The sequence below is a fragment of the Apiospora hydei genome (assembly GCF_038363865.1).
Source record: "Apiospora hydei strain CBS 114990 chromosome Unknown utg000007l_segment0_segment0, whole genome shotgun sequence".
In the NCBI taxonomy this organism is placed as follows: Eukaryota; Fungi; Ascomycota; class Sordariomycetes; order Amphisphaeriales; family Apiosporaceae; genus Apiospora; species Apiospora hydei.
Window position 1 is genome coordinate 1,906,957 of NW_027117366.1, and position 21,941 is coordinate 1,928,897.

Here is a 21,941-nt window from a genome sequence, read left to right on the forward strand (position 1 = left end):
TTTTCCATCTCAGTCTTGTAAACCAGAGCACGCTACCAGAGTGACTTGTGGCGAGCAGTTTCTATTTTTCAGAGACCCATCGCGGTCATCTTCTGAACTGCTTCACTTTGAGCTGCTGTGCAGAGCATTCAATCAGGTCGGCCAAGCGGCGCTCACGAGTCTCGGCACGCTTAGCAGACATTACCCAGTTGAACGCGGATCGTTTGTAGCCCGGCGCGGCACGATTCAGGTATTCGGACGCGGCTACATTGGCAGCTAGCTTTGCAGCCGAGCCCTCGTCAAGAGCCAATGGTTCGCGCTCAAAACTCATCTGGGCGGTGTTGTCGTCAGTACGAAGCGCAAATGCCGCTTTTCCCGGCTCGCGCATTCGGCCAGCTGCTTCAAGGATGGCGACTTTGTCTACATTGACCCGGCTCCAGTGACTTCTCTTTCCTCTGAGAGTGAAGCGCTTGACGTGACGTTCGCCATCCAAACCTTGCCATGGCCATCAATCCAGCCCCAACAGAGGGCTTCATCAACAGACTCTGACCACGTCATGCGTGCCTTGCCCGAATGCTTCTTATAGAACCCGACGAAAACTTCGGTTGCTGTGTCATGATTGTGCGAAAGCCAGTCTTCGAAGGCCGATGGAGACTCAAAGAACATGGGATCTTCAAAGCTGGATGTCTTGGGCTGTACCGTCGATAATAGACCTTGCCCACGGCGCAAGCTTGCTGCAACTCTTCTACGGGCCATGATGGATCTTTCTATCAAGTCGAGTGAGCGTGAACATCAAATAACCAGGTGCTGTAGAAATACGTCAAAAGTAATGTCCATTTCCAGGGTTCCAATTGACAAAGGGATGAGATGAAGGAGCTGGAGTTAATAAAGAGACGAGGAAGTCCCACTATTCAACTCTCAGTGGTGCCACAATTTCTTTTAGCCGACGCTAATCGCTGAGGTATATAATGCCTAATGACACAAATCCTTTCGCCTTCGGGCATTTGGTCTATTGAAACGATACAGAGAAGATGTAAGTTGAAAAGGTCCCGCGTTCAAATCCGACTTGTGACACTTTGCTAACAACCACACAGTAGCATGGCCCCTGCACTAAGGATGACACGCTCAATCAAAGAATAGCTACCAATTTTTTTGCATCTTTTTTTGCCTTCCATTATCCTCCCTCGTTCAGTTGCTTTTCTCGGTGACGCATAATAAAGCAACCATCCATACATATTGTCGTTGCCTACCCGATTGACACCAAAGAACCTTTTTGTCCCCTTTCATTGACAGATAAATGCATACCGATGGACGGCTTGATTAATGTCAGGCCAATTTTGGTACGCATTCAATCGTACAAATCAACTGTATGGCTCTCATTTTCCATCATTGAAGCCCGATCTGCTCTTGAACAATGCACATGAGCATCCGTGTCCCAACTCCCATGTAACCCAGTTTTTAATCTATTGGATATCAATTGAGCTTGCAATAGACGTGAAATATTGAATGTTTGCGGCCTGCAACTAAGAATTTACGTGTGCTCTTGGCAATGGTAAGTGTTTCGGCCCCAGAACTTGATCATTTTACAGCGATGGCCACGTACAACAGATGAGAGCCTGCCCGCTGGCTCAGGCCCACGAGCACAATCTACTGGTATATAACAGTGCTACGGGAAACCACAAACAGGTGTAGCAGTCTATGGGCTATATCAAGAGCTATCAACAGAATAGCGATATCAGAACCCACTTCTCCTCACGGAGATCTACAGCCCAGTGACCAGGCCAGCTATGATTCCGGGATGTTCCAATTCAACGGATAGCGTTGGATAGATCGACTCATTTTTCACCAACAGGGTCGACAAATAAGGTACACTTGCGTGAAATGCCAACAGATAACGATATTGCGCCAGCAGTAATTGATACTTCTACATCCAACATACAGCCGCATGCGCTTGCCCCGTTTGGCAGGCTTTAAATCAGGGTATACGGCTCATCCACAACTTTTCTTTCTGCCCCCTTTTCACTTGTATGACCAAACTCGCCATCTTGTAATTTCACACAGACATCTACTTTGCTGGAGTTAGTCCTTGTCTTCTATTTTAGGATGTAGAAGTCACTCACCCACTGCAGCGGATCTGTGATACTTTAAAGGCCGCCAAGGAGTCCACCAAGCCCGCCGAGCAAGCCCCCTTTCTCGCCTCCCTTATCGTTCGAACCGGAGCCGCCTGCACTTTGAGGGACCGGGCTGGGGGAGGAAGAGCCTGAGGGAATGGCGGGGCCAGGGGCGGCGATATGACTGCCTGTCTGCTGATCGCCCTCGCTGAGGGCTGAGCCCAGCGCGGACCCGACCGTCTTGCCGGCTTGGTCCAGCATCGAGTCGACGGGGAGCCCGGGAAGACCGCCGATGGGCGAGGCCGCTGCGAGAGAGAGGGCAGTGGCGAAGAGAGCGAGCGAGCACTTCATGGTATCTGGATGCTTGAATGAGTGAGTGAGAGTGGCTGTGGAAATGCGAGTCTTGAGCCGATGAGGGTCGAAAGTAATGAACGAGAGAATAGTTGTCGGCAATTGTTTTGGTTACTTTATTCCTTGACTCAGCAAAGGCGCCTTGTCGTGTTATATACAGAGACGTGTGTATTGTCCAATGAGTGGTGCCGTTCGTGTCCATCAAGGGATGCATGGCGATCATCATAAACAGGACATGGGAATCTCGCTCTCCAAGTTGTGTAAAACAGATTTGTCGCTTGTATCAACCCATTCACAGCGAACCGTTAAGGGCATTGCGAGGATGTCGAATCTCTCGACGTTCCGAACTCGACCCGTATCTTGGCTTTTGCGTAGTTGAGCGACGCGCGACTTTCCGGATTGACCAAACGATCACCCTTTCGCAATTTTTGGTCCTCCTCAAGCCAATGTCTTTAGTAGTCTTCTTTCTTTCGCTCACCCCCCCTTTCCCCCTTGAAACTGTAGCCTGTCTGAGTGCGAATCCCGCCGAGAAGGTGATTCGCGTCGGTCGGTTTGCTCATGAACACGGGATTCCCTTGGAGTTCAATTTCAGCATCGGCTTTGGTGGTTTCGGCCCGGCCTTGGCCATGTGTATCGTATCATATCAAAAGCAGACACCCTACTTCCTCCGCCCGCTGGTAACCCACCAGAGAGTCCAGCTTGATAACATCAGCAGCAAGGCCGGGGCCGTGGCGAGAAACGCGATCCAGAACGCCAAACTGCGGTCTTTAGGCGGCCAGGCAATCGACGACGATTGGTTCTCTCTCGTATAATGTCGATGCGATGCTGTCGACGTCGTAATTATTTCCTCTGACTTAGAGAGACCCGGCAGCGATGCACCGGAACAAAAGACTGCCACGACGAGAAGAATAGTGAGGGCCTGATAAAGGAAATCTCTCGATCTTGTCCTGACCATGTTGGATTCCGAGTGGAATAGAATTGAAATATAAACCATAAAAAGGTAAAAATACGAGCCGAATGTGTGTGTGCGTAGTCACATAAGTCGATGATGCAATGGGAGGAGGCTATTACCGCGAGACTGGAGTTATGTGTCCAAGCATATACTGACCGGTAACAGCTTTTCGAAAGTGATGATGGACAGACAACAATGACTTTATTGACATAATACTGCCTTTCAGGTCAACACACCGAATGAATGCCTGAACGCACTTTCCTTTGTTGTTGGCTAGCCCACGACAACAAAGAAAGATCAACCATCTCCACCGCATCTACCGGCCGACCAAGTGGGCACTCGGCGTTGTTGTCCAGAAAGCTTTGATCAAAGACGAAGCCGCACTTCACGATAGCGCATTTATGAACAATTTAGAGAAGAGATAAAACACCCTGTTGCATGAGCGAATGCATGTTATGTTAAATTCGTGGCCGAGTTTCCATATGCATCAGCAGGCGCATCTGTCGCTAGGTGGCCTTGGGCAACTTGATGGCTAAGCCACGATAACATGAGTGTGTAAGTGATTAATCGACGGCCGCAATCTTCAATATTGGAATCTGAAGTCCAACCGCTTATTTCCTTCTTTTTCGCGTGCCCCCCGGTCAGCTTGGTACGCTGCCCTCTCCTCCGAAGACATGGCGCTCCAGACTTTCTCCTTCTTCTTATTGAGATAGACAAGGTACTGTCTCTGGGCGAGGAACGTCACCAGCGACAACGCGCAGATGGAGACCAGTACTTTATTTCCCGTCTTGTAGTAAGGTTTATCGTAGTTCCTGTATATCTGGCTGCCAATCAAGGAGCCGACTTGCACAATGACGTTCTAAATAGGAGGCAATATCTTAGCATTTGTCTCAGTGGTGGGTGTCTGGGAAAGACGATATCGAGCTTACATATGTTGCGGCTGTGATGGCGCGCTTCTTCACGTCAAAGGTATTCTCGGATAGCCAGGACGAAACGATGGGGTGGAAGTATGGATAGCCCGATACCAGAGTGATCAACGTGAAGCGCTCCCAGTCCCTGCCGCCGTCGGGGATCGTGAGGAGGGCGGTGAAGAGGGGGACCAGCCAGAACTCTCCGAAGAAACAGTGAAGGGCACGCTCGTTGAAGTACTCGCTGCTGTATGCGAGCGCCAGCATCGTGATGATCTGGATGCCGGCCGAAGGGGCGGTCAACATGTTCGAGGCGAAGGTCGAGAAGCCGAAGTTCTTGAGAGTCAAGGTGAGGTAGGCTTGGACGGGCGTTGCCGGGATGTACGCGATGAGCCCGATGAAGTACAGGCCCCAGACCGACTTGTCAGACCAAGCGTCCTTGATGTCCTGGAATGTGGCAGGTTCTCGGAGAGCTGTAAGACCCTTGGCGGGATCATCGCGCAGAATACGCTGTGATTATCAGTATATAAGCGGTTATCTATATTAAAAATAGCACACTCACGTTGATCATGATAACTTCTTCTCGCTCGCTATACCAAGGCCGTGGGAAGAGGATAGACTTGGTAGCTGTCGGCGAGCTTGGGAGGAAGAGAAGGGACACGACACCAATCAACACGGTCAGGAGGCCCTCGAGTAGGAATAGCCAGAACCATCCTGGACGCCCGGCCACCCCTCGCATCTCGAGAATACCGGCAGCGAGCAGCGCAGAGATAACCCCTATCCACTGCGTTAGTGGTCTATCATGAAACCAGACGAGAACCGTGTGAGCAGTACTTACGAGCAACATTCAGAGTGGACCAAAAGGCAGCAAGACGAACAGAGAGCTCCCGACTCGTGTAGAAATACGTCGCCATCAAGATGGAACCCGGGATGAAGCCACCTTCACACATGCCGATGAAGGCACGCGTGACATAAAAGGATGCCTTGTTGGTGATGAAGGCTTGCGACCAAGAGACAGTCCCCCAGAGAATCATCATCGTGGGAAGAACATATTTGAACCCATACCCTGCTCATATTAGCCCGGGCTTTCAATTGGCATGGCCGAACTTACGTTTTGTGAGGAACTGGACTGGGAACTCGGCAGCCATGAAGCAGACCAACTGGATTGTGGTACCCTAGTAGACGTGAGTCCTTTTGCAAGATTGGGATACCCGCACAAGACCGACATTGTTGTAATCATCACTCGTGAGTTTCAAGTCCGCCAGGAACGTGTCCGCCAATGCGTTTGACAGATTGCCACGATCGAGTTGAAGACCGAAGAACTGGATAAGCGTCAGCACAGATCGTACGAGGTATAGGCGGGGTCGGGGTCCTGACCATGACACAGAGCCACGAGAGGAGCATGAGGTCGGTTTTTCGCAGAACCTTTCGTTCCTCCTCGGGTGTCCAAGTAACATACGGATCCCATCGGTGGCCGCCTTCGTAACTCTGATGGGGCTGGATGGCATGATGAAGATTTTCCCGACCCGCTTCGACATGTGTTTTGTATGGAATCGACTCGGCGTCGACCTTTGGCCGGCTTTCGATATCGTCGCTTCCCATGATGCTTGGGGGAGGAGGGGATGTGACAGTTCGTTACACGATACTCGAGTCAAGGCGCTTGATTGATACGGCAACATGAACGGCTCCGAGAGAGCAATCGAACACCGAGGTTCGTCAACCACAGGGAAGCTTCCAAGTTATACACCATTTTCCGCGGGGTCTATGCCTCATGTGGATTGCATGCCGCGGCAGGAGGAAGAACGCGTTGGATGTTGGATATAGGCAGGGGTGGTCATGACGTCCACCCAAGGAATCACACATTCAGCTCCGAGAGGCAAGGACTAGCGACATGTCCCACTGGCGAATACAGGCTTGTCAAGTCTCTTAGACATACAGACCATGTCTTACGGCTCTTTGCGCAAATCATATGGCATCCCGAATAGGATATTGCCATGGCTCGCTAGCGTAATTGGGTATAAAGCGATGGGTCTACCCCGAGATTGCGGGGTACCGTCCGCGGAGAAATCCTCGGAGGCATGGGTTATGCCGGAAGCAGTGATCACGACATCATGGAGCCGGATGTCGTTCGATGCAGCCCAGGCGCAAAGAGTTAAATAGGGGAGCATGGCTCCTTGCTTGCCCTCGCCAAACATAGAGAAGTAGACGAGTAACTAGCCCAAAGCGGAACGCCTCGTTGAAACTTGAGCCCGTCCCGTGTTGCAAGATCAGGGATACGATTTCATCATCTGAACTCATACCGAAAAAGCACCGTTATCAACACCCAGCCATGCCTTCCATCAGCACCGACTCCGTCGATTACAACATCCTCGGAGGCCACCCTGTAAGCATTTGGCCGGCAACCACTCCGAGGGCAAGGCTAATGAAAATTGCAAGGAGTCTCGAACTCGCCTGCAGAATCCGCTTGTCTACTCGGGGACTCTGGATGAGTTTGAGCAAAACGATCTCACACCTGTGATTGGCCGAGAGTTCTATGGCCTGCAGATTCGTGATCTGCTAAAATGGGACGACCAGCACATGAAAGACCTCGCCGCAACCAGTAAGCGGGCCTACCAGGTTTCGCAGAGCCTCAAGCTAATACCACACAGTTTCTCAGCGGGGCGTGGTCTTCCTAAGAAACCAAGATGTGAATCCAATTGAGATGAAGGATTTCATCGTTCGTCTGTCGACTCTGGCTGGATGCCTGAATCGTCTGGTCTCCATGTTCACCCTCTGACTGAGGAGGGCAGCGAGCTAGGAGACCAGATCAGTGTCATCTCCAGCGAGAAGCAGAAGAAGGGCGGCGGTTTGACACACCAGCTCAGTGATGTGAGTCGTTTCGCCAGCGCCGGCTGGCATTCGGACATTACCTTTGAAAAGGTGCCTTCAGACTATGCTATGCTCAAAATCCACACTCTCCCAAAGACTGGAGGTGATACGGTTGGTAGATCCACCAACAAGTATAGACTTTCATCACATAGTTAACCTTTACTTACTAGATGTGGGCTTCCGGCTATGAAATCTACGACCGTCTTTCCGCCCCCATGAAGAAATTCCTCGAAGGCCTCACAGCAACCCACGACGCGACCTTCTTCAACGATGAAGCCGAACGACTCGGTAACCCCCTTCGAAAGGGAGTCCGCGGTTCACCATTGAACCAGGGTGGAGAGTTGCGCACTCAGCACCCGGTGGTCCGTACAAACCCAGTAACTGGCTGGAAGTCAGTATACATCAACAAAGGCTTCACCAAGAGGATCAACGGCGTCTCCAAGGATGAGTCCGACGTACTGCTCAATTACCTATTCAACCTCGTGACGCAAAACCACGATGCCCAGGTGAGATTCAAATGGAATCAAAACGACTGCGCCATATGGGATAACAGATCAACCTTCCATTGCGCAACCTATGACTATGACGCAGCAAGAGCTGGTGACCGTGTTTGCTCATTGGGCGAAGCCCCGTATCTGGATCTCGACAGCAAGAGCCGCAGAGAAGCCTTGGGCGCCTGAAAGACCTGACCAGATTACAGAGTCATGACGTTTCATAGTTGTATATACAACATAGCTCTGCGTATATTTCGATTTGTGTTTCGAGACAAATGTTGAAGAAGGCCTGACTTTACGGTTATATCTGTTAATCAAGCTATATCGTACAATAGGCTGCACTAGCTTTGCCCAAAGCAACCAAACCAAGTTGTATATCAGTCGTCAGTTCATTAAATCGTAACAGCATCCATAAGTGATGAACGTCGTTGAAGCCAATTCTTCCTGGCCTGATGTGGCACCGCGTGCTTGAAACAAGAGTTGGTCAGGTCAAGTCAATAAATGTCCGCTGTCGCTTGCTTGCGCGTTCAGCAAGACCGCGAGCTACCTTGTCCGGTCTTTCTGTTCCACATGCGTTGCAGCACAGGTAGTTCAGGGGGTTTTCCAGGGTACAGACTTCACAGGCCCAAGAAGTTGGTTCCGGGGTGAAGTAAGAGTGGATTGCTGGCCGAGCCTGAACCTTTGGTTGCTGAGCAGTTGCCTGCTTGTTGCCATCAGATAGTAGCGTGCCTCCACCGTTTCCAGTGGGATTTTCAGCAGACGGTGGCACATAGGAAGCACCATACTTGGCTTTTTCATCCTCTTGAACCAACTCCCACAAGGCTTGAGCTATGGCGGCGTCATTTGCTGCATCTTCCTCTGCTTGAGTACGGAATCCAGTATTGGTGGCCGTCGCTGCAATCTCGCGGACCTCTTCATCTCTCAGGGTTTCACTAGCACATCCTTTGAGGGTTTTGGTTCGCCTCTCAGCCGCGTCAGCAATAACCCGGCGAATATCTTCTCCCGGTCCGACAGCTCGCCCTCCCAGCCGCCGACCCGAACCAGATGATAAGGCGCGACGGTTTTCGGCGGCGGCGCGAGCCATACGACGCGCTTCTTGCATGGGCACATTCCTTCCCCCAACCGTTGGCCATCCGAGAGGAAACCCTCTCCGGTGTATCCCTTCATAGCAAGCGACTCGTGCTCATCGCGTAGCTGATCCCACAGTGCATGAAACTTGCCGTCATGTGGCCCATGAGCATTGTGGGCAAGCTCGTGAAGCATCGTGTCAAGTACTTGCTCGAAGGGAAGGAACTGGTTTTGATCGCCCGGGTACCGTAGCCTTAGGCATATTTTGTATCCGCGGCCCTCATTCAGACCTATATCAGCCATATTAGCACTTTCCCAGTCGCCATTGCTAATACGTCTTGGTCTGCATCTGCGAACCTAATAAGTTTTGCTGGTTCGGATAGAACTCTGCAAGAGTTTTGACTTTCCAGCGGCGATTCCTCATGATAGGTTTGACGAGAAACGCAATCTTCTTGAGTGATAGGAGCGCCTCGTTGGCTCGAGGAAGTTTCGCAAGATGCGAGAACGATAAGATGAGCGGATCGACTTCTGGCATGGCGACTGACTAATAGCCAAGATAAACTGCTATCGCTTGCCAGTGGATGCGTGTGCTGGTGTCTGAAACAGGAAGAAGTTGGAGGGAAAGTGGTGCTGTCGGTGGTAACTGAATAAGAAATTAAATCCCACCCAGAGAAGTGAAAAAGGTTCAAGTCAGACGGGTCCAGAAGTGCTAGACCATCACATTGTTGCGCAAGCTCTTTGTCGGGCAGTGAAAAAAGATGCACAATTACTCAGGCTTCGAGGTTGCAAGAAGCCTGGTTATTGAGGCTGTTGACGCCTGCATATGATTGAATTGGATGGCGAGGCAAAGGCACAGACAGCTTAGCGCAGTTGAAACTGTTTTTTGGGCCACTGAAGTTCAAGACATTCAACCAAAGCTGGTTGGTTATCCTACCCATTAGGCAGCGTCTGAGGCAGTAGTAGCCCACTGTAGCCCTGGAGTACAGTGGGAAGACTGGAACTCTTGGTGCCCATAAGACCTGGGTACTTTATACTGTAGGCGCTCTACATGTCCCCAATGATTACATGTAGTTTAATGGGAATATAAGGCCTGCAAAGCTCAGAGATATATAAAACGTGTAATATCCCCCTCTCCAATGGGTATAATCGAAGAATACTACGATCAATGGTTATAAATGACTACCCCATAAAGATGTATGGTATCTACGAGGCTGTTGCTTGAGGATTCTTACACCGATGACCAGATAAGATGTATGTAGCCCGCCCCCACCATTACTCAGCGCTGTGTTGAACCCTGTTCCAGGTGGTGTACATACCTACAGTGCAGCCCCAAGCCCCTGCACCATCCTTGACGTCATACTTAACATCAATTGCTTCGCAATGTCTACCTCCGAGCACTGTGGGCTTAGCTGTTGATATTAGAGTTGCGAAGTTCGCTGCGGCCGGTGTCCCCGGCCAAGAACAGCACGCTCTGATGCCTTCTTTCATTTCTACCGATGTGAATCTGGCTACCAATACCCGCACGTCTGAGCTGGACGAAAGGAATGCTAGGTATCAACAGGGACCCCTACGGCATTGACTCACTGACCATCGCGGCGACACCAACCAACTTGTCCATGAAGCCGTGTCGCCAAACTCGCCAAACTCGCGGATCAAGTGTCGCAGGCCACCTGTCGCAGCCACCTACATGCCAAATTATATCAAATGCTTCAGTTTCATCAATGGTCAACAGATTTCACCTACTGTATATGTTTACATACTTGAAGTTACTAGTCATGTCGCTGTGTACAGTAGCCGCGGTTCACGATGCGTCCGAGCTTGTGTCCCCTTTTGCCAATTCACGATACGATTGGCGAATAGCTGAAGCTGAAGCTGTCAAGCTCTGCTTGGTTAAGTAGGTAGGAAACAATCCGTTACTTGCATGTGATCTGACACTCGATCTGACACTTGCTTCATCCCATCCCGATTCCGAGATTTCGTCCAGCATACCGATTACGGATTCGGCTCAATTGCTGCTGTCCATCAGCAAAGAAGGTTTCGCCCTCTTCTGTCTAATGCATCCAACGAACGCCAGTTTCTGAGCTTTTATGTCTGGTTGTACAATGAACTATATCAGGCGGATCTTACATACTCCAAGAAAGAGCGAGTTACCTTCAGATGTTCCCGTTTCCGAGTGGTTGGGCATGCCAAAACGCTTGGATCGTCTCCATGGGACACCGGCCAGCAACAGAGCATTCGTGAAGCCGGCATTCAACTGGTATCCCCGACCAGGGAGGACGTCTTGGCTTTACTTGAATTCAACTTACGGTCTTCCTGGTACACCTGTATTCACACGGAACAAGCCTAGCTCGTTAGCAGCAATTCGAAACTCACGGCGGGAGGGCATTGCCGACAAGGATTGTGTAACAGTATCCCATTAATGATCTGCCATCAGATACAGCCCCTGTCCTCCATCCTCAAGCGATCTGCCTTATTGCTGAGTATGTACCCGCTCAACAAGCTTTCCTACAAGGTTGCTTGCGCTATGCCAATAGATGGCTTGGCTTCGCATCGCCGCCGTACGTCCTCGCACAGCAATCCCGCCGGTACCATTGCGATCCTTACTGGGGTACGGGGCATTGAGGGTTGTTTCAACCGAGTCGTTGAACATATATGTATTCACAATGGCAGTCTATTCCGCTGCGAGGGCGTTGGCTCTTTATTGCTTCTCTATTCTCCTCCTGCACCCTGTTCTGTGACGACAGGACATACCATCTGTCCGCTCCTGCTTCATCTTCACTCGCCGGCTCGAAATCTATCGTATTGTCGTAGTTGGGACATTCTGGCTCGATATATTTGACTGGTTCCTAGGTCTCGATACTTCATTCCTTCACGCTCATTATCCGCCTCGGTGCCAGCGAAATTAATGATGAAGTCTATCATATTTGCCGCTCTTGCGGCTTCCGTTCTTTCTCAGAATATTGTGGTTACCACCACCGCTCCTTTAACACTAGACGATATTCTGCAAATTACGACTCTTGGTGGTATGACCTTTCGAGTCCGCCAAGAGCCAAATCAGAAGTACACTGGCATGCGGAAAGGACCATTGGCTATGGCGAGGGCTTATTCAAAATATGGCGTCGAATTCACAGATGATCTTTTGGCTGCTATAGAAAGGCTGCTAGAGGAGTTGGGTCTGGGCAACAACGGTTCTGGCAACGGTGCTGGAAACGATGATAGTAGTAACTCAACGAGTGGTCAAGGTGAGAGAATGAAGCAAACCGTTACATGTTTACCGAGACAACACGACTGACCGTCTTTACAGGTGAAGTTGCTGCTCTTCCAGAGCTTTTTGATTCGGAATATCTCTGCCCAGTCCAAATCGGTACACCTCCGCAGACACTGAACTTGGACTTCGACACAGGCTCTTCGGATCTGTGGGTATTCTCCTCAGAAACACCCAAGTCCCAAATCAATGGCCAAGCTATCTATGACATCTCTAAGAGCTCGACTGCTCAGCTCGTACAGGGTGCCTCGTGGTCGATTAGCTATGGCGACGGTAGCAGTTCTAGCGGCAATGTGTATACAGACACGGTCACGGTTGGAGGGGTGACAGTCAAAGACCAAGCCGTCGAGTCGGCTCGAAAAGTCTCGGCCCAGTTCACGCAGCGAGCCAGTACGGATGGATTGCTCGGGCTGGCATTTAGCAGCATCAACACGGTCCGCCCGTCTCAGCAGAAGACGTTTTTCGACAGTGCATTAAACGGCTTGGCAATGCCTGTGTTCACTGCCAACCTCAAGAAAGGCGAAGGTAAGATGTATCTGCAATTAAGACCGTCTTCAAGTGAGCAGCGTACTGAATCTTGGACCAGCCGGGAATTATAACTTTGGGTTCATCGACCGGAGCGAATTCACTGGTGATATCGCATTCTTTCCGGTCAACGCTTCTACCGGCTTCTGGCAATTTGATGCTTCAGGCTTCGCCATTGCCGACGGAGCCCCCGTGTCCTCGCCGCACGCCGCCATCGCTGACACGGGTACTACGCTGCTGCTGGTCCCTGCAAACATCGCCTCGGCATACTACGCGAAAGTCCCCGGGGCTACCAACGACGCCACGGCCGGCGGTTACACGTTTCCCTGCTCGACGTCCTCATCGTTGCCGAGCTTCACGGCTGTCATCGGGGACTACCGCGCCGTCATCCCTGGCGACTTTATCAAGTATGCCCCTGTCGACGGAAATTCCTTCGAGACAGCCACGACCTGCTTTGGAGGTATCCAAGAGGTCCCCGCCGGATTTCCATATGCCATTTACGGCGACATCTTCTTGAAAGCCCAATTTGTCGTGTTTCATGGTGCCAACCAGCAAGTTGGATTCGCTGCAAAACCATTGTAATAATATATATTAACTGTAGATAGTAATAGTGCCAATAGAAATAATACTTGTTACTCGATTAATTCCATATGCCGTCTTCACATTTTATTCTTTTTATCCGCCCCCAATGGGATTATTTTTCCACGATCTCACCATATTCAACTCTCTGCTACAGGAGAGGGCGGTAGCCAACCGATGAAAGAAACGATTGAGTTTATCAGCCAATGCAAAAGTTTATATCGCGTATACCAAACATGCTCAGTATGTTCGGGTCGTCGACCCAGGGGAGTGGAAAGTTAAAAAGCCGTTTCCCAAAATACTGGACCCGCCCCCCTATCTCAACGGTCTTCCAATATAGAAACACATAATGTTTATCTCGTATCGCATGCCAATAGAAGCACCCTAAGGCTCATACAAGCCGGTATTTTGATACTCATTCAATACATACATTGAACGCGTAGCTTGTCGTCGTCGTCGTCGCATAATACATGCCAGATCAGGTGGCAAACACCAACAGTGTAGCTTGTCTCTGGACGGCCCGAACAGGGGGAAAACACCCCAATTCAACCAAAAGTCTCTGTCACACGCAGCCTCGAATGAGGCAGCAGTGAGCTCCAAACCACGAGCGTTCTGAACCCAATTCAATACGAGACCCGGGTTTTCAACATCAACCATAGTAGAGGCCCGAAATTCTTCCCGCTGGGAGTAAATATAACCTTTGAAAGCTTATAGTAGCCTGCCAGGACTATAAATATCTCCCATCTCTCCTGAATTAATTCGTTTCTCATCTTTCTTCTTATTTATTCAGATCAAACACAAGTCCTCTCTTCAGACACCAGACTTCAGACCTCAGTCTTCAGACTTTAAACTACACACTCATACACTCAAGCACTCTCTACTCTTGCTTCGAGCATCACTATTCTTTTCTATACAAAGCATTGACTTCTATCCACTTGATTATTCTCTGACCAAGATCTTCAAGATGGCTGCCTTTGCTAGTAACGGCAACTTCGCTACTTCAGCCATGCAGTTCGCCTTCAGTCTGACTGGTCAATCTACCACAAGCAACCCTCTCTTCCAACAAGGAACCGAGAAGTTCAGTCTGGCTCTACCATCTTACTACCACAACCCTCTCTTCCGACAAGGAACCGTGGAGTCTGATGACGACTTTGATCTTGAATTCCGAGATGACTTCACTATCGTCTCCAACAAGGATGAACCTCTTGACCCGGTCGATTCTCTGACCCAGTCCTTGAGCTCTCTCCACATCACAACAACTCGCCCCTCTGGCAGCAAGTCTATCTCTACTACACAATCACTTCGGTCCACTGGAAACAATCACTCCAAGGCCGCTCCCAAGGGTATTCTCAAGAAGCCCAAGGGAAACAACGACCACGCAAAGCCCAAGAAGGCTGTGGTCTGGCACCCTGAACTGGCTCACGACATCATCAACGGAGACCATGTGCCTCAGACCCAAGTGCCACGGGAGATCTGGTATGCACAGGAGAAGCAACGAATCGATGCCGAGGCCGAGGCCCGGTACCTGAAGAAATTGCAACTCCTTGCCGCTACCTCGGCAGCAGACGCCGAATGGCTCGACGTCTCTGACGACCTGTGAAGCAACAACCCTCCACCAGCTCACAGATAAACACACTCTCCTGTCCCTCAAACAACTACCACACGGAGGACATGGATCACAACTCACACCATCATCATATGACATCCACACCCACACTTCTACAAACACCCCAAGTCCTGGACTCAAACAAACAATCACCACTACAACTACATCGCTGCCTCTGGTGAAAGGTGCTCTGGCTTCACTTAATTGATTCACATCACATAATACACCCAGACAGCATACACTCCCACCCCGTTCGTCAACCAGGCAAACCAACTACTTCTCACGACTACCTCTGGTGAAAAGTGCTCTGGCTTCACTTAATCGATTCACACCACATAATACACCCAGGGTAGTCAGGCGACGGGAAATCCAGTCAACTCTTTTCTAGGAAATTGCAACAACAAAAAACACAAAAACACCACATACCACAAATCACAAACCAAACAAGTCATCCTTCGGAGCCTGATGTCTCACGCTGCAGCTCCATGGTGGGCCCGTTCAATCCCGAATCCTTCTTCAAGTACGTGTGAGGGGGCGAACACCCATCATGGTCAGTATTGGCCGACGGTAATTATTCGAAGAATTAGATGCAAAAAACAAACAAACAAACAAACAAACAAACAAACAAACAAAACCTCTTTGGTGAAAGGTGCTCTGGCTTCACTCAAATGATTCACATCACATAATATATCCGAGAGGAAGGTGTTATACAATCACAACTACAAATACAACTTCACTTCACTGTTGCAACTTTCGCTAAGATCAAGTTCTGGATTTTTGGAGTTTTCTGGGGTTTCGGGTGTTGGATGTCTTGATGGTAGCGGTGCAAATGGGCTCAAGAGGTTTGGTGCCGGAGAAGCTTCCTCTTGGGAACAGCCGCAGGTCGCTGCATTATTTTTTGAGACATTTTTTTAATACAATTTGTTCACACAAACAAAACACAATCGTGTTGTGTCATCACTTGTGATATCGTGAAAGTAATTGCACTTGTAGTAGTTGTAGGCGTAGCATGGATCCAGACCAACTGTCAGCAACGACTTGCCAATCACTGAATACTGGGATGCTAGTGTCTAGTTGCTTAGGGATCAATATGTAAGTGCTGTGTTGTCAATTGTTTGGGTTCGACATGTTGACCATCATCAAAGATGTATCTAACTACCTACCTAACCCGTATCCACCAACGCAAGGCAACTGCCATCCAGCAATACACGAAACGCTCAACATGAGCCACTTCTTCCAGAACCCCGTCGTCCAATGCATTGAACTGTTTCCACCCGAAAGCTTGATCCTTTCTATACCTGTCCACTGACGGTCTCTCCACCAAAAGCCTACGACAATGCGCAGCTACCTTGTTGTGCGAGTTTCCAATATTCGATTGGACGGTCTCGCGTCTTCACAGCAAGCGATACCTCATAGTATAAACCTCGGTTGTGGTTTAGTTCGCTCCGGACGAAATAGGCCTCGAGTTATGTTGCAACCAAAGTCGAAACAGCAGACAAAGGTAACCGAGATGTTAACGTCTTGTCTCGACTTGGAACAACCTCCGCCACTCCTTCGGCCATCCGATAACTCACCCAGACCCTCACTCAGACGACCTGCTTCTCCAGCGACTGCCCTCTGTCCATATTCGTCGGTGGAGAAGTATATTGGAGTTTCGGAGCTCCAAAGCCAGAGCCAGAACCAATCGACCGACTCGGCATGTAGCCAACGCCAATTTCAGCATGCAGGATTCCTTCGTACGTCGTTTTCCCCGTGTGGTTAAGGATCGGCTATTGCACATGAGTTGTTGATAACTGCTTATACCAGGAGCTGGGCTTTGCCGGCGTACGAGGAGGACCAGCTGTGCAAAACGTCAAAACGCCTTTCAACAAGGAGGCCGAGCAATTAGATCTGGTCCATCCAAACGGAGCCTCGCCGACTGCTACTCACCGAAACGCTTTCGCCGGCTCCTACAATATCAATCATTGCTATATCGATAATACTAATTGCTGCTTGGCACGTAAGTGATTCAGATGCTACCACACCCGCCTACCCAGCGGCCCCGCGTATTCGGACTTGATCTGCACTCACCTTGTCGACAGCTGCCTCAACCCCTGGATTGATCCCTGTCCCTACCTCTACCTCGACCTCGACCTCGACCTCGACCCCTATCGCCCCTCGGAGCCATTGGGATCCCACTCGGTCGTCAAATATCAAGGCACGTAAGAGACCATATTTTGAAGTACTTTACTATCACCAAGTAGTTGGCAAGCAACAACGCGTGTCCGTGTTGGTCAATTGATTGAGGCTTCTATCTGTTGGAGTGGAGGGGTAGCTAAGGAAAGCTAGGCTTTGCTTTGCTTACATTTAACGGACGTCTCCAACTGCCGCGAACATACGATTACGCAAAGCTGACCCTCTTCACCCAACAACCATCTCACGTGGCAAACAGCACAGCAATCGTTTCTTCGACAAATTGCAATTGGCTACCAACAGACTTGACTTTCACTCCCACAGTCTTCTCTCAAAGTCCTTGCCAAGCAAGTCAAGTCACATCCTCGTCCAAAATGGCCTTGAGCTTCGGCTCCCCCCACGCACGAGACCGCCGCATTGTCGCCGGCGCCAGCCTAGCCGCCATCTCCATAGGCGTCGCGCCCCTCCTCTCCTATGCCATCCACAGCTACCGCGCTTGGCTGGAGTTGGGGCCGGGCGGTGTTCCCTACAACGTGAAGGGTTGGCTCATGAACCTGCTCGCTCGCCCCTTTGCCCGCTTCGACGTCCGCGCCGTTGCGCCCTACACCATGGAGGACCAGAAGCCGCTATACGGCGACCTGGGCCACGTCTCCTTCTTCGGCAACGGGGATGGCTCTCCACCGCTCCCGCCGCTCCGTTCTGGTGCGAGGCCAGATGTGCCCTCCTACGTCATCCCTCAGCGCCAGATGACGGAGCAGGCCTCAGCCGCCATGCTGGCGAAGCAAGAGGCATTTATTGCGGCAGCGGCGGCGGCCAATGCTTCGCTGCTGCGTCTCGAACCGTCGTCGCTAGAAGGCCGGACGCATAATGCACTATGGCTGGCCACAGACGACGATGCCAATAGCGGCGATGGCCTCCCGCCCATGCTCCGGCGCACCCGGGGCGAGTTCCTGCATCCTCACCGTGAGGGAAGCTCGCACGCAATCTTCAGCCTAACCGACGCAGCTCGCCTCATTGAGTTGGGCTGGGCTGAGCGTCACCCACTGGCTGGGATCAAGAACCGTGTGGGGCTGCCCTGGTCCTACGTCTTCATCTACGCTCCGCGTAATGATGAGGAATTCGCGATTTGGAAGAACATCGTGATGGCAGCGGTGCGGTTTGCTGCGACGACATCGGAACGAGTGGTAGATGTCAAGACCCCTTGAGAAACGCTTGCTTCCCCCTGAAAGTATGAAATGGCATCCGGGTGTACATCAATAATTAAAAGCTATTGTACCTAGAGCTACTCTGCAACAAACCTCAAACTGTATGATACTGTTCAGATTCCAGGCGTCGCTAATTTGGTTTAGTCATCCCGATATAAAGAAAATGGTTATCTTGCCCCAAAATTGCTTTCCTACAGACGGATACTGCGATGATATCTCAGCCTTTGGGTGCTTAAAGGAACCGCCAGACCGAAACACCATCCATTGTCACACTGCATCGCCACGGCCGCAGCCGAGGTCGCTGCTTCTATCGATGCTCGCATTATAATCCCATGCATCAAGGCCTGTTTCCCTCCTCATGTCAAGGCCGGCTCTGTGTATGGGTCTTGGCTGCTGTCCGCCCCCTCAGACGCACGCGCCGGCGCCAGCTTCTCGAGCACCACCTCGTCCCCCGTGATCTCAAACTCCCACGTGTCACGCTCGTCCACGTCGAGCGCCAGCGTGTACTTGCCGGGCCACAGCACGAGGTTGCCATCCGCGTCACCACGGGCCAGGGCGCCGAGCGTCAGGGGCAGCGCGACCTCGGCCGTGCCGCCGGGCGCCACGTCGTGCGCGCGCGCGAACCCCACGAGGCTCTTGTTGGGCCGGGGCTCGGGGCCGTGATCGCCCCGCGCGAAGAGGAGGACCACGTAATCGGACGTCAAGTTGGTCCTCGTCGTCGTCCCGGTGTTGGATACCGTCACGCCCACCGTGGCGAACGGCGCCAGGTCCGGGTAGTTCCCGGAGCCCGGCGGGCCCGTCGCGTTGGACGGGATGGCGCTCGTCAGGTCGGCGGTCGAGAAGGTCGAGGGTAGGGCGCTGGCGTTGGCGAAGGTGGCGTTGAAGGCGGTGTAGTGCACGCCGTGCGCGAAGGGGAAGACGGCGGTGCCGTTGTACCACTTGTAGGTTTGGCTGTTGGGGCTCTTTGGTCAGAACTATGGCGTCTATCCATAGCTTTCGTTTGTCAGATGTGTGGTGGTAAAGGGGTTTCACTTACCCAGGGTTACCGGCACCTGGTCGGAGATCCATGTTGGTCATCTTGATCTGGTTGACAAAGGAAGCGGGGTATTGGGTGACCGGTAGCCTGCCCGCTGGTGCGCTCGTGCCGAGCAGTATATCCACGACCGCTTGTCCGCCACTCTGGCCAGGGTAGCCGGCCCATACCAGAGCGTCGACTGTGTCGTCCCCAGAGACCAAACTCGACGAGTCGACCATTGTACCCAGCTGGATCACTACCAGGGGCTTCTCCCCCTTTACAGCGCCCAAGCGGTTGATCAGAGCCAGCTGCTGTCCAGGCCAGGTAATGGCATTTCGATCGCGGGTCTCCGACTCCTGCGAGTTGTCAATGCCTCCGACATAGACAATCACATCCGCTTCCTCGGCCGCGGAGACCGCGGCGGCAAAGCCGCTGGTGCTGGAACCCGCGATGGACGTGCCCTGGACCGCCGTAACGCTCCAACCGGCGCCCTTGAAGGCGGCCACGACGCTCGTGACACTTTGGGCCCGGCCGAAATAGTTGCCTTGCAGTTGGGTCGTCGCCGAACCTAGGGGTCCAATCACCGCGACCTTCTTAGGCGAAGGGTCGAGGGGCAACGTATCGCCCTTGTTCTGGAGCAGCACGACCCCCTCCACTGCCGCGCGCAGGGCCAGCGCCTTTGCGTCGGGGGTCGCCACGTCGGCCCAGGTGAGCCGCCGGTAAGGCTGGTCCGCGGCGGCGTCGAACCAGCCCAGGCGCACCATGGAGGCGTAGCGCCGGACCAGGGACTTGTCCAGTGTCGCCTCGGTCGTCAGGTTGCTCCGCAGCGCCGCCGCCAGGTTCTGGGGCCAAAAGCTGCCGCAGTCGAGGTCAGTCCCCGCGTTCAAGCTCCGTGCCGCTGCGTCGGCCGCCGACGCGCCGTAGTGGTGGTCGTTCCAGACGTTCTTGATGGCGTCGCAGTCCGACGTGACCCAACGGTCGCCTTCCTCATCGTTATCCTCCTCCTTGCCCTTGGAGCTGGCGGCGTTCGAGGTGGAGGTGGAGGTGGAGAAGCCGTACTGGTTGCGCAGCACGTCCTGCAGCAGCCAGGGGTCCGCGCACGTCGGCACGCCGTTGACGGCGTTGTAGCTGCACATGAAGCTCTGGGCGTCGGCGTCGCGGGCGCAGGCCCGGAACGGCGCCAAGTAGTAGTCTTGCAGGTCCTGCCGCGTGATGACGGCGTCGAACCCGTACCGTTGGTTGCCCTGCCAGTTCTCGATGTCGTAACCGGCGTAGTGCTTGCAGGTCGCCACTAGCTTGTAGTAGGGATTGTCGGCGTTATGGGAGGGGCCGCCGCCCTGGAGCCCGGGGATTAGCTGGTTGATGTACCTATAGGCTCCCAGATATTAGTACGGCCCTAAGAAGATAATGGCATACATCATTTCGGGTGCTCCATGAGTAATACTCCTAGTGCCCGTCTACTGGTCACAGAGAAGGGGAGGGGTGCCTGGAAGTCACCTACTGGCTCGCGAAGAAGGCGTCCTCGGACGGCACTTCCTGGCCCCTGCCCCAGCGCGGGTCGCGGTACGGGTTGATATTGGGCGTCCAGAAGTTGAGCCCGGTGCGGCCGGCATTGCTAAAGGCCCGGGCCTCGGTGCTGATGACGTCGGCGACGGACCGGATCAGAGGCAGGTCGAACGCGGCGCCCATGGTGATGGGCTGGGGAAAGGACGTCGCGTAGCTGAAGTTGCCGCTCGGCGCGAAGCTCACGCCGGGCGAGCCCGCCACCCCGTGCAGCGCCTCCTGCCACCACTCGTAGGCAGGCAGGCCCAGGCGCGGGACCCCTGGGGAGTTGTCCCCGGAGTTGGCGATCTTTTCCGAGACGGTGAACTCGGCGACGAGCTGTTGGGTTCGCCAGGTACGTTACATGATCAGCTGCATAGTCTACTTGAGTGGCCCCTAGTCCCGCAAGAAGAAGCTGGGGTTTGCATACCGCGGAAGCCCTGACCCAGGGGCTGAGGGTCGTATCGCACACTTTGTTGGTCGAGAGCTAACAATTGTCAACTACCACTGTACCGACAACCATTAACGCCTGTCAGACACCGGGCCGCGCGACTCACAGGTCCGGACTGGCAGTTTGGGAAGTCTCTGGCTGATACGGAGACTACCAGCATAATGATGGCTGATATCGAGAGTAACGCCATGTTGGATCTTTTCGTTCCACCGCGATCGCTTAAGTATGCAGCAGCTGAGACACTCAAGATCAACCTCGACGATGGTGCACGACGTAGAGGAATCGACCCAATACAACGCTCTTGCATCTCGGTCTACTTATATTAGTCTCGGCGCTCATTGTACCGGACATGAAGTATGCACAGGCTTCTGTCACATCCTAACAAAGCAACGACAGCAGGCGGTTGAGCTCGTCGACATTCCGTACCGGCGAGATTAAACAAATGGCACAGAACAACAGCATGGGACAGTATCCGTACAACTAGAGCCTGTCGTAAACCGATTAAATCCAAATGAACAGCAATATCGAGGTCGCATGTGATTTGCGGAAGTCCGGTGTCCCGTCAGGGGGACAGAGAAGCCGGTTAAGGTACAGAGACCGCCGCATTCAGCCTGAAGGAACGGCTCGACCCGATCTCACATGCCTGCAAGATTTGAGTCTGATTATCTTTATAGGCATAAATTAAAACTGAGAAGCTGCTTCCAACGCCAGTGGTTTGCTAACAATATCTCACCAATATCCCACCGATTGTGATATACCCCTTTCTGCGGCTAAACACCACAACTAAAGAATGTTGCAGTCATAAACGTCCTCCCCCATCCTCCGGGATTTCAGCAAGATATACTATCTA

The 21,941-nt window shown here is 52.3% G+C and overlaps 10 protein-coding genes across 10 annotated transcripts; 5 read left to right on the top strand and 5 right to left on the bottom strand.

The window, feature by feature from the left end:
* Positions 1-85: 85 nt before the first annotated feature.
* On the bottom strand, positions 86-735 carry PG997_009676 (uncharacterized protein; the record flags this gene model as incomplete). Its single annotated transcript, XM_066813991.1, has 2 exons — positions 86-427; positions 475-735. 2 exons carry the CDS (start codon positions 733-735, stop codon positions 86-88), a joined length of 603 nt encoding a protein of 200 aa, XP_066665953.1.
* A 1,388-nt stretch (positions 736-2,123) lies between these two features.
* PG997_009677 (uncharacterized protein) lies at positions 2,124-2,441 on the bottom strand (the record flags this gene model as incomplete). Its single annotated transcript, XM_066813992.1, has 1 exon — positions 2,124-2,441. The coding sequence occupies one exon, from the start codon at positions 2,439-2,441 to the stop codon at positions 2,124-2,126; it is 318 nt and encodes a 105-aa protein (XP_066665954.1).
* Positions 2,442-2,763: 322 nt separating this feature from the next.
* PG997_009678 (uncharacterized protein) lies at positions 2,764-3,253 on the top strand (the record flags this gene model as incomplete). Its single annotated transcript, XM_066813993.1, has 2 exons — positions 2,764-2,812; positions 2,946-3,253. The coding sequence occupies 2 exons, from the start codon at positions 2,764-2,766 to the stop codon at positions 3,251-3,253; spliced, it is 357 nt and encodes a 118-aa protein (XP_066665955.1).
* A 723-nt stretch (positions 3,254-3,976) lies between these two features.
* Positions 3,977-5,903, bottom strand: PG997_009679 (major facilitator superfamily domain-containing protein; the record flags this gene model as incomplete). Its single annotated transcript, XM_066813994.1, has 7 exons — positions 3,977-4,252; positions 4,323-4,811; positions 4,864-5,078; positions 5,140-5,367; positions 5,413-5,476; positions 5,528-5,623; positions 5,679-5,903. 7 exons carry the CDS (start codon positions 5,901-5,903, stop codon positions 3,977-3,979), a joined length of 1,593 nt encoding a protein of 530 aa, XP_066665956.1.
* A 727-nt stretch (positions 5,904-6,630) lies between these two features.
* Positions 6,631-7,849, top strand: PG997_009680 (TfdA family taurine catabolism dioxygenase; the record flags this gene model as incomplete). Its single annotated transcript, XM_066813995.1, has 4 exons — positions 6,631-6,684; positions 6,738-6,900; positions 7,009-7,280; positions 7,340-7,849. 4 exons carry the CDS (start codon positions 6,631-6,633, stop codon positions 7,847-7,849), a joined length of 999 nt encoding a protein of 332 aa, XP_066665957.1.
* Positions 7,850-8,147: 298 nt separating this feature from the next.
* On the bottom strand, positions 8,148-9,266 carry PG997_009681 (WLM-domain-containing protein; the record flags this gene model as incomplete). Its single annotated transcript, XM_066813996.1, has 3 exons — positions 8,148-8,595; positions 8,649-9,021; positions 9,089-9,266. 3 exons carry the CDS (start codon positions 9,264-9,266, stop codon positions 8,148-8,150), a joined length of 999 nt encoding a protein of 332 aa, XP_066665958.1.
* Positions 9,267-11,639: 2,373 nt separating this feature from the next.
* Positions 11,640-13,103, top strand: PG997_009682 (aspartic peptidase domain-containing protein; the record flags this gene model as incomplete). The annotated part of the gene is made up of 3 exons (XM_066813997.1): positions 11,640-11,973; positions 12,036-12,521; positions 12,583-13,103. 3 exons carry the CDS (start codon positions 11,640-11,642, stop codon positions 13,101-13,103), a joined length of 1,341 nt encoding a protein of 446 aa, XP_066665959.1.
* A 961-nt stretch (positions 13,104-14,064) lies between these two features.
* On the top strand, positions 14,065-14,700 carry PG997_009683 (uncharacterized protein; the record flags this gene model as incomplete). Its single annotated transcript, XM_066813998.1, has 1 exon — positions 14,065-14,700. The coding sequence occupies one exon, from the start codon at positions 14,065-14,067 to the stop codon at positions 14,698-14,700; it is 636 nt and encodes a 211-aa protein (XP_066665960.1).
* Positions 14,701-17,252: 2,552 nt separating this feature from the next.
* On the top strand, positions 17,253-18,083 carry PG997_009684 (uncharacterized protein; the record flags this gene model as incomplete). The annotated part of the gene is made up of 1 exon (XM_066813999.1): positions 17,253-18,083. One exon carries the CDS (start codon positions 17,253-17,255, stop codon positions 18,081-18,083), a length of 831 nt encoding a protein of 276 aa, XP_066665961.1.
* Positions 18,084-18,439: 356 nt separating this feature from the next.
* Positions 18,440-21,281, bottom strand: PG997_009685 (glycoside hydrolase family 3 protein; the record flags this gene model as incomplete). The annotated part of the gene is made up of 5 exons (XM_066814000.1): positions 18,440-19,034; positions 19,120-20,466; positions 20,600-20,979; positions 21,071-21,127; positions 21,198-21,281. The coding sequence occupies 5 exons, from the start codon at positions 21,279-21,281 to the stop codon at positions 18,440-18,442; spliced, it is 2,463 nt and encodes an 820-aa protein (XP_066665962.1).
* Between the last annotated feature and the right edge of the window lie 660 nt (positions 21,282-21,941).